At 32.9% G+C, this 11,861-nt stretch overlaps 1 protein-coding gene across 6 annotated transcripts in view; it reads right to left on the bottom strand.

Moving 5' to 3' along the window:
• Positions 1–5,090: 5,090 nt before the first annotated feature.
• LOC127699189 (poly(A) polymerase type 3-like) overlaps positions 5,091–11,861 on the bottom strand; it is a 56,221-nt gene continuing 49,450 nt past the window's right edge. For all 6 annotated transcript variants that reach the window (XM_052202942.1, XM_052202944.1, XM_052202945.1 and 3 more), the window contains one exon: positions 5,091–8,978. In XM_052202942.1, the coding sequence (XP_052058902.1) occupies positions 8,868–8,978 (111 nt within the window). In that variant the 3' untranslated portion in view covers positions 5,091–8,867. The remainder of the gene's footprint in view (positions 8,979–11,861) is intronic.

Raw genomic sequence — 11,861 nt, 5'->3', positions numbered from 1 at the left:
GATTGTACAAGAGGCATATAATGCACTTCAATAAAAGTAAGGGGATGTAAATGCTTTTGAAAAGTAGTGCCTACAGAAAGAGACAATGATCCATTTCAATTTTGTTAAAGTGAATAGTGAAAAATAATTTCAAACATTTCTAGGACAGCTCTGAACATACTTAATTATCTCCCTTTAATGATGATTTCTTACACTTTTATTCTTATTATTTATCCAACCAGATAAAACATACAGATGACAAGGCTGCTTCTATGTACAAACTCATACAATGAAATGTTTCTCCATAACCATGTAAACCAGTGAAAATGTGGTGACAATAGCTTTCTTCAAAAACAAATATAATATATCTTTCTATTATCTCAAAAAAAAATATGGAACAATTAAGGCAGCCTTCTATTTACTGTAAATTCAGAAATTAAAGTATTAATGCATGCATTTATCATTGGGAATCACTGAATACTGGTAAAAATGGGAGATCAAATTAATGTGCTTACAAACATTTGTAAATGAAAATCCCTTCTGAAATTATGATTGCGAGCTTTTATTATTCTAAACTGATACTGTCACACTTCTTGCACAAAATATAAACTTGGCAGTAATTTCTCAATTTACAGTATTGTGTTTGTTAAAACCTTGCTAAATTATAACATAGCATTATTACAGAATCTATGTACATAATAATGATCGCAGCAATAATTCAGACATCTTCGTAAAAGTCGAGAGAGAAAAAGCATTCTAAACCAAATAAAGTATAAATTATATTAATAAGCATGGTCCGTGTTTCTAATTAACTTTTTTCAGCTAAACTATTTAAGTGAATACTGTAAATTTTGAAATTAATGTGTGCATTTATTATATTACGATTCCTTGCCTTCTGGGAAAATTGTCAACTCTAATGAACATGTTTACAAAACTTTTATTAAGAAAAATCACTACTGAAATTATGAACATAAGTTTATATTATAGCAAATCTGATACTGTCGCATTTTTTTTGCATTATTAAAATAAATTGCAATAATTTTTGAATTTACAGTACTTAATAGTACATCAAATTAAAATTAAGCTTTCTTGATTTTTCGCAGAAGCATGAATCTTTTTGTTAGCTAATGTAAATACAGAAGTTTTTTGGTCCAATCAGGTTTTTCAGACATCATGTTGTTACCTATCTAAAGATTTGATTGGCAGATGCAGATGCAGGATTTTGAAAAAGGGGAGCCTGCAGGCCCCCAAACTAGACAAAATTAGTAGTGGAACCAGGGGGGGGGGGGGGGGGGGGGGGATTTTGTGGGAAAAATTTGGTTGATTGTATAGGGAATCACTGAAGCATGACTGTAGTGGGCCCCCTCTTATGGCAGTCAGTGGCCCCCCCCCCCTTTATAAAAAGTTCTGGATCCGCCACTGTATATACAACCTAGAACAAATCTACCCAATTCATGACAAAGTTTACAGTATGAACATGCAGTTAACACCATCAATTTTACACCTTATTGACCAAGTGTATACACGAAGATCCAGTTCACACCATTTAAACTAACTTCACACTATGAAAACAAAGAGTACAACCAGAAGACATAGTTTACACCATGTACGCCAAGTTTACAATATATCATGAACAGGTCCCTAAAACCAACAGTATCCTTTATCATATGTCAATAAATTGCTTCGCCGAGAGCAGCTGGATACGACCACAGAGGTCCAACCCTGAACAGTTGGGGCAAAAATGGACACAATATTCGCGCTTGATACAGGTCTGACACAGAATAACTGTAGTCAAAGAACTTAGAATTGGTTATATGATTTGAATTTATATTAAATTTTTTGCGGTCGTTAAAAATCAACAATGGACTAAGATTCCACCATAATTACACATTGGACCAAACAAAATATTACAAGTATTTAGGGTTCCTCCTTCAGAAAAATTGGGTAAGTACTGGTAAGTAACTTTGTATTTTGCTCATTTTCCCCCTAGAGCATCAGGAACAGCTACAATTTTGTCACGATTCACTACTCCCAATCCCCCCTACCCCAAATAAAATGCTCCACTGGGCGCAGCTTGATACGACCGCAGAGGTTGAACCCTGAACAGTTGGGACGAGTATGGACACAACATTCAAGCTTGATACAGCACTGAATTTGGATTGTGATTAAATATTTGACACAGCATAGGTTTCTGACACAGAATGAATGTGGTCTAAGAACTAAAAAAATTTTAATTTACTTCTTCAAACCATATCATTATTATTTGCTTTTATAGATAAATCAGAAATAACCAATTTAAAATGGAAAATTTTAAAGAAAAAAAAAGGAAACCCCTACCCCCCCCCAAAATTTTTTGAACCCCTTATGATTTATCACCCCCAAACTCAATCCCAGCCTTCCCTATGTGGTATGGTACCTTTCAGTACAATTTCAGAGAGATCCATACACTTGAACACAATTGTCTGGAAACTAGAAAAATGCTTTTTTTTGGGCCCCTTTTTGGCCCCAAATTTCTATACATTTAGGGCAATTACCCCCAAACTCAAACGCAGCTTTCCCTTTGTGATATGGAACCTTGTAGTACAATTTCATAAAGATCCTTACTCTTACACACAAGTTATTGTCATGAAACTAGAAAATGCTTTTTTTTTGCCCCTTTTTTGCTCCTAATTCCTAAAATTTTGAGGCAATTACCCCAAAAATCAATCCCAGCCTTCCCTTTGTGGTATGGTACCTTGCAGTACAATTTCAGAGAGATCCATACACTTGAACACAAGTTATTGTCTGGAAACTACAAAAATGCTTATTTTTTGCCCCTTTTTGGCCCCTTATTCCTAAACGTTTTGGGCAATTACCCCCAAACTCAATTCCAGGTTTCCCTTTGTGATATGGAAGCTTGTAGTACAATTTCAGAAAGATCCATACAGGTACACACAAGTTATTGTCATGAAACTAGAAAAATGCATGTTTTTTGCCCCTTTTTTGGCCCCTAATTCCTAAAATTTTGAGGCAATTACCCCCAAAATCAATCCCAGCATTCCCTTTGGGATATGGAACCTTGTGGTACAATGTCAGAGAGATCCATACACTAACACACAAGTTATGTCTGGAAGTTACAAAAATGCTTATTTTTGGCCCCTTTTTGGCCCCTTATTCCTTAACTGTTGGTACCATAACCCCCAAAATCAATCCCAACCTTCCTTTTGTGGTATTGAACCTTATGGTAAAATTTCATAGAGATCCATTCACTTAAACTAAAGTTAGAGTGCGAAAACCAATGTGTCTTCGGACGACGACGATGATGACACCGCCAACGTCATACCAATATACGATCGCAAAAATTTTTTGCGGTCGTATAAAAAAAGCCAATTACAACTTAAGGGTAGGCTTTATAATAATAAAAGGGCAGGTAGAGAAACCCTAAACAAGTTTTTTTATTATTTTTTTTAACGTCTAGTTCAACTGAACTTCAAAGATTGCATTTGTTGTGTAATTATCACACCAGGTCATGGTTTCCATAAATAAACAGTATATTGGTGCTATACATTCTACATATGTCTTAAGTCTATTTGAACATATGTGTACCAACTACTATCTTTCCTTCTATAATATATCAGTCCTCTACATGTATCATTAAATATCAAACAAAGTCAGTATGTATGTACAAAATTACTTGAAGAACAAACAAGTACAAAATTACTTGAAGAACAAACAAATTGTTTGTAATTAAATATTACAATTGCCTGTCACCTTAGCCTTTTCTTTTTTCCTAATTGTGTCAAGTTATTATTACAGTAGTACTACAGGCTACTTACAGACTTATATCTCTTATAAAGTTTTGTACATACTGTACAAAGAAAAAACATGGTACATGTTTATGTATATTGATAATGGCAATACAACAGAGAATAATCATTCTATTGAGAAATTACTGTTGATTCCTTGTTTTCATGGTTACCACTTCTTGTGGATTGATAGATTATTGTATTTTCATGGATATTTGATTTTTTGGTAGTACCAAAGTCTGCATACACACCTAAAGCCATGAAATCCAGGAAATTGGTATCCCACAAAACTAACAAATCCACAGTATACTAACAAAGCCACAAAAACTCATTTTACTTCTTTTGTGTTTCGGAAGCTTTATAGTTTTAATTTTTTTTTAATTTTTCCAATCAAAATAATTTCTGGTGTTTCTTTTCTCCATTAAAAATAATGATTTTTCACAATTATATATCTAAGCCTGTGAATAATATAGCCAAGCATAGGAAAATTAAATAAATACAATACTACATAAAATTGCTAGTGAAAATAAAAAAAAAAAAATTGGCTAAATTTTTTAAACAGTTATTAATTTGACACAAGTCTACCACTTATAATCCTTAGCAGCTGAACAACTGAACATAACTGAAAATCAAACCAATGTACACTTTATAGCTAAAAACAATCTTTTTCTTATTATAGTATCTAAATCTAATAAGAAAATTATTATCCATAATGACTATATATATAGATTTACTATTTAGACACTGTAAAGTCTGCTATCATTTTCACTAACCTATTACATAATAAAAGCAGACATTTTTTATAGCATCTAAACAATCTCTACAAAAAAAAAAAAATTTTGAAACAAATTGGACAATGATGAATACTATATTGTCAAAACTATAACATTTAAAATTAATTTGTAGAATGTTTGAGTGGATAATTTTTATTATCAAAGATAATACTTTCTTTTTCAATTGTGTTTGAACTATCTATGTACAATACAAAGCAACTTTTTTGGTTTGTAAATAAAACATGTAGCCATTTCAGCAGTTATTTTCATTTTTTCATTTAGTAAAAAGGAGTAAAAAAGAACCACGGAAAGTATTTGAAAGAGCATCCAAGGTCAAATTTGTCCTTAAAACATAATTACAATAAACAGGTTGGTTCAGTGAAACTGTAATCTAGCCTTAAAATATTGATCTTAAATTTGAATCCGTGGATAAGATTTCCTTCAGTAAATTTGTGGAGAGCTGCCTTTATATATATATCATTAAACATGAATAACCCTCAATATTGAAATCATATCAGAGCACTAAGTTAAGAAAACACAACTCTATAATATAAAGTCTATAAATAACTTTACAGAAAATATAACAATGAAATATATATACATCTGCACAACATACATACACAAGACTTTCTAGTGAGTTGGTATACATCTCCATAATACAGATAAGAGACTCTCCAGTGTGGAGGTATAAATCTCAATAATACATGTAAGATTCTCCAGTGTGGAGGTATAATTCTCTACATTATAAAGGTTCAGTTTGACTATTGAAATGTATGAAAATAATAAAATCTCCAGCCTGAATTCAAATTCAGCTGAAAATTCAAACAATATTCCTAATATAGGCTGATAAGTTTATCTAATGTGGAACATTACATACACAGTACTCAGAAATTACACAAGTGTTTCAAACAAAAGAGCTCATGAAATGTTCAAATTGCTTCTGGTACCACATCTTAACAGTGTTATTCCTGGGTATTACAAATCTGTTAATGAAAGACCAAAGCAACATATTTCAATAATGTTATTTTACAACTTATACATGTATGTATTAATGTGTGTACACATTTTAAACTAATCAACCGTTCTAGTTTTAATCAAACTATATTAGGCTGTAGCACAAAAAATTCTTACGTGAAAAATTGATAGTAAACATACAGACAACACTGAATTGTTCATTTACCGCCGACTATTCTCATAAGATTTTTTGTGTAAACATGACAGATTTTTTACACTCCCTACATTTTATTCACTTTTCAATGAGGTTCAATATACATTTATAATATAACATGAAAGTGGCATTAAACACCAATCAATCATTCAATCAATATAATATAACAAACACGAGCATACAGTCTTTTACATTGATTAATGGTCTGAAATGAGAAATGTAGGATATAAAGTTAAAGGATTTTTTTTTTAATTCTGTCGGTTTACTGAAATGAGATACTGTTGGCTCATTATTATTCATTGGATACCAATCTTCATGGATTTCATAGGTACAGATGAACCAAGAATTTGAATGTTCAACAAATGATGATATAATGTTATATGCAGACTTTGGCAAAACCAAGAAATCAAATATCTACAAAAAGGCAAGTTTTCCTCAATCCACAAAAATTGGTACCCACGAAAATAAATGAATCCAGTGTACATTTTAGGTTAAAATTCCAGCCTGTTTTAATATATTTTTCATCATCTTGAAAATTTGTATATCAAACATCAAAATGAACTTAAAAACATGTACTTTAATAATCATCCCTAAAATATGATTTCAAGATACATTTAGAGTTAAACAAGAACATGCATCTCCAGAACAAATGTTTGGAAAGCAAAAATAATTAAATGGAAGAAGAACATTAAAACCAGAAGGGTCTAAATAAAACCGGTTAATCCACCCAAGGTCAAATTATTAGATCAGCCAATGAAATTCCTGCCTACAATTTTTGAAAGGGTGTATCATTATGAAATAAATGGAGAATGTGTCCCCATGGACACAGATGATGCCCCTGCTTGCATACAACATTATAAAGGGACATAACTCAAGAACAATAAAAGTGATGCTACCCAAATTTGTACTTGATCTTAGTTTTGTGGTAATAAGTATTGTGTATAGGTTTCATGTTTGGTTGGGGCAAACTTAAGTTACAAAACAGAAACTAAAACTTTTGCAATTTTTTGATTTATAAAAGGCATAACTCAATAATGGTTAAAGTGACACTACCCAAATTCAACTTGATCTGTGTTTTATCAGTGGAAGGAAAAATTAAACATCGCATTGTATAAAGCATTGATTGTAGTTGATTAAAGTATAATCATGGACAAAGGAAGATAACTCCAATTTTAAAAATTACTTGAACAATGACATCATTGATATTTTTAGAAAAAAAATGAAAAATTAAGCAATTTTTCCATTTGTAAAGGGGCATGACTCTAGAACAGTACAAGTGACGCCACCAAAATTCAAACTTGATCTGTGTATTGTGGTAATAAGCATTGTGAATAAGTTTCATAACATTTGGTTGAGATAAAGATAGAGAACGGAAATGAAAAATTTAGCAAATAACATTTGGTTGAGGCAAACTTAAGTTAGAGAACGGAAACCAATTTTGGGACGTACGGACAAGGGTAAAACTTAATGCCCCCTCCGCTTTGGCAGGGGCATAAAAAAACAGAGGATCCGGAAAGGTCATTAGAACAGAAAGTAGAAATGAGTATTGTCAGATGCTCGTTAGCAAAGCATGAACACAGGATCTTTATTTTAATCAAATTGGTCTTAATAGAATATCCTCAGGTCATTTCAGGTCAAATTTGCCTAATGTAGCTGCAATCTTAGCCTATTATTATTATAAAATGAAAATTTACAGACAAAAATGTACTTTGAATCATGCAATTACAGAATGACACGCTAGTGGGTTGTAACTCTCAAGGACAGTATCAACTCCGTGGTAATTGATTGTCTATTACAAATTACAAACTATGTGGGTTATCGCAGCCCTTTATACTTCATTACTAAATAACCAAAACTGTCACAAAGAACTGCCTTTTTCCTATGAAATTTGTGCATGTTGCAAAGTTTACACAAATTAATAAAGTTAAAGTACGATAGTTTCTCATCAAAATCCAGTCGAAAAAAAAACACCATGAAGTTTCAATTCATAATGTTAAATTCTAGAAATTGTAAGTGTACTAAAATAAATTCAAAAATATGTTGGACTTTATATTTTTATTTGACATTTACATCATAGTACCACTCCATTTAAACAATAGATAGTGACATTGCTCTATAAGTATTTCATTAATGGTATTTTGTAGAAATGTTTATATGGGAGGAAACTGATGTGCCCAGGATAAACCTTTTACAATTGACCTTTGAATAGTAACTGATAATCTGTCTCGCTTGAGCCAAATGGAGCTCCTTGGATAAACTATTAACCACCAACCTCAACTAGTAAACTTTGCACATATTGGTAGCTTGAGTTCCTCTTCGATTTCTTTGCCCAAACCCCTTCCTTAATAACTAAAGTATGAACTGATATGTACAGGAAGATGTCAACAACCACTCTACCTTCCCAAAACCAAAGCAGCCACATAAAGTTTAAAGTTAAAAGTTCTACCATATGTAGTTTGTTTACTTAAAAGCAATAATGACATTTTGATAGCAAATGTCAGAAATAGAAATTCTGTTTTCAACTCTGTATATTTGGTGTTTATAATGGAAGATTTCTGCAAAACATTTAATTATTTTCCTTAATTTAATGTTGTTGACTACAAAATTGAACAGCTCCTTGGTTATAATAAAAAAAATCTATTTTGCTACTAAGTATAAAAAAATAGAAATAAGTAGACTTTAAATTCACGAATCTCTTTTTCTTAGAACGAGAGATGTTGAGCTTGTGACAGGACAGAAACCACAACTCTGGTTCTATTTTACATTTACATACACATCAAATTGCTTCTAACGCAAATTCTTTTATATCAAAACTAAACTTGAATGACGCATAAAAACATTCAATTGAACTTCAAGATTTCAAAATCAAATCAATTTGCACATTTTTATGGATTTCATAAATTTCCTTGTGTTCTACTCATCAATTTGAGAAATAACCTTGCCACAAGAGTAATTGGAAAGTCACAAACTTGGTGTTTAACAATGAGTTGAATAGAAAGCTTGATGATTTTCCACATATAGCCACCTGCTGTTTAAGATTTTCCTGATTCGTAAAAATATCTGACCCTGTCTGTTTTTTGCTGGAACACTCATATTTTGTGAGTACCTCTGGTTTTAACAATGTGTCCTACATATTGACCTTTGTTCTGTTAGAGGTAGGTTTTATTTCAGTCTCAGTTTGATATTATTTCTAGGCACATTAACAGTTTGAGCAGGTGCTGCGTTAGGACTCATCAGATCTGGTACTTCAGCACTTGGTAGTCGTTTTACATGCTGCAAAACAAACAAAAAAGTTATTATGCTAAAGAATAATTAAGTTGTATAATAATAGCACTTCAGCAACCCTCTTCTAGAGTATAATGAAAATAATTTCTCTGCATGAAATAAAATTCCACCATTACATCAAGTATGATACAATATTGTGAGACAGCTCAAATTTTCAAAGGCTTGCTGAGCGTTTTAAATACCTAACATTTAAAAGTCAAGAGTTGAGAAATATCCCATTACCCAAGATTCAGTGGTGAAATCTGTTACTCTAATGATTTTTAGACAATATATAAACAAATTTTCTCTTTCTTTGCAAATGACTTGCACAAAGATGTGTTATATTTATGTGACGTCATCAGACGTGGTTGCCATTTTTTTAAGACATAGCAATTGGAAAGGCAGAGAAAAACAGAAAATTTGAGGTCATAATTTAAATTTGACTAATGAAGAACTGAGATCCCTCAAATCAGCAGGTTATTTTCTTTATAATTAACAATTTTTGTTTAAACTGGAGAATTTAAGAGCTGTTCTGTAAGATAATTTTGTGGACAATCAGTGGATTCAACTGTGGTCACCTTTTCAGATTCCCCTTGAAGCCATATGAACAGATTTGATTGGTCAAAAGAAAATTGGTATCATCAACTATAGCTGTTTTGCCATAATTAAAATTTTGACTATACTTAACGTTGAAAATGCTTCAAATTTATCAAATGTAAATTGATTTCAATAAGAGTTACCTAAAAATTACATCTGCTGACTCTGAGGTAAAATTAACCTGTATGGCTTTTTAACTTTTGTCTGGAGTCTATTGATGAAAGTGAATGGACATTGATATCAGAATTAACTGTTCTTAAAATAATCTCAATAGTTTTGGCCTTTCCGATACGATAAAATGTGTCACAAATCCAGGATTTTGATTGGCGATCTCTGGATGAGAGACCCAATCAGCTGGTATCTAAATGAAGTTAAATATGTAAATCCAGAGCTAAAATAACCATCTTTCCCAAATAAATTAGCAGTGAAATGAATACATGAACATGTGGTGTTATATCATCAACAATATATAAAATACATGCAGCAGGGGAAGAACAATGTCACTCACTACAAATCTTCTTGGTATTATAGGTTTTGTGTTACGATTTTTGTCCTCTGTCTGCATTGGAGAATTTTTACCCTGTGACAAAAAGTTTGTACAGTTTTCTATAGTGCTTCATTATCTGTGGATTCATTATTCGTGGGATACCAATTTTTCGTGGATTTAATTGGTACAGGTTAACCACATAATTGTCAACACCAAAGTACAAATCAACTAGAGGTAAGTATGTATAGTTATGTATGCAGACTTTGGTAAAAAAACGACGAAATCAAATACCAATGAAAATACATTTTTTCCTCAAACCACAAACTAGAGGCTCTCAAGAGCCTGTGTCGCTCACCTGATTCTACTTTGGTTTTGGAAATCATGTAAAAATAGATTAAAATCATAACAGATACCCTAATAATGAGTGAGGCCAAATTTGGTTTAATATTGGTCCTGTAATTTAATAAAAAATCCTGGTGGCCATCTTGAACAGTAAATCGGCAACAAAGTAGCAACACTTAATCAACACCTCATAAGAAACATTTATGCCATGTTTTGGTTTCATTCCATTCAGTGCACCCCTAGAAGAAGCATTTGTATGTATTTCCCATAGGGTCTTATGTTAAAGGAAGTCCCCCCCATTGGCGGCCATCATGGATGAAGGATCAGCTTCAAAGTAACAAAACTTAGTCAGCACCTCATAAGGAACATTCATGCCATGTTTGGTTTCAATCCATTCAGTATGTGGTTCTCTAAAAGAAGACATTTGTATGTATTGTCCATAGGGTCCTTTGTTAAACATTGTCCCCATCTGGCAGCCATCATGGATGAAGGATCAGCTTCAAAGTAACAACACTTGGTCAGCACCTCAAAAGGAACATGCATGCCATGTTTGGTTTTATTCCTTTCAATGGTTCTCTAAAAGAAAACATTTGTATGTATTTCTCATAGGGTCCTATGTTAAACTAAGTCCTCCGCTGGCGGCCATCTTAGATTATGGATCGGCTTCATAGTAACAACACTTGGTCAGCACCTCATAAGGAACATTCATGCCATGTTTGGTTTCATTGCATTCAGTGGTTCTCTAAAAGAAGACATTTGTATGTATTTCCCATAGGGTCCTATGTTAAACTAAGTCCCCCGCTGGCTGCCATCTTGGATGATGGATCAGCTTCAAAGAAACAACACTTGGTCAGCACCTCATAAGGAACATTCTTGCCATGTTTGGTTTCATTCCATTCAGTGGTTCTCTAAAAGAAGACGTTTGTATGTATTTTCCATAGGGTCCCATGTTAAACTAAGTCCCCCGCTGGTGGCCATCTTGGATTATGGATCCGCTTCAAAGTAACAACACTCGGTCAGCACCTCATAAGGAACATTCATGCCATGTTTGGTTTCATTCCACTTAGTGGTTCTCTAAAAGAAGACATTTGTATGTATTTCTCATAGGGTCCCATGTTAAACTAAGTCCCCTGCAGGTGGCCATCTTGGATTATGGATCGGCTTCAAAGTAACAACACTCAGTCAGCACCTCATAAGAAACATTCATGCCATGTTTGGTTTCATTCCATTCAGTGGTTCTCTAAAAGAAGACGTTTGTATGTATTTCCCATAGGGTCCCTGTTAAACTAAGTCCCCCGCTGGCGGCCATCTTGGATTATGGATCGGCTTCAAAGTAACAACACTCGGTCAGCACCTCATAAGGAACATTCATGCCATGTTTGGTTTCATTCCACTTAGTGGTTCTCTAAAAGAAGACATTTGTATGTATTTCTCATAGGGTCCCATGTTAAACTAAGTCCCCTGCA

Source organism: Mytilus californianus, unplaced genomic scaffold (genome assembly GCF_021869535.1).
Source record: "Mytilus californianus isolate M0D057914Y unplaced genomic scaffold, xbMytCali1.0.p SCAF_4, whole genome shotgun sequence".
NCBI lineage: Eukaryota > Metazoa > Mollusca > Bivalvia > Mytilida > Mytilidae > Mytilus > Mytilus californianus.
This window is presented reverse-complemented; position numbering and strand designations above follow the sequence as displayed.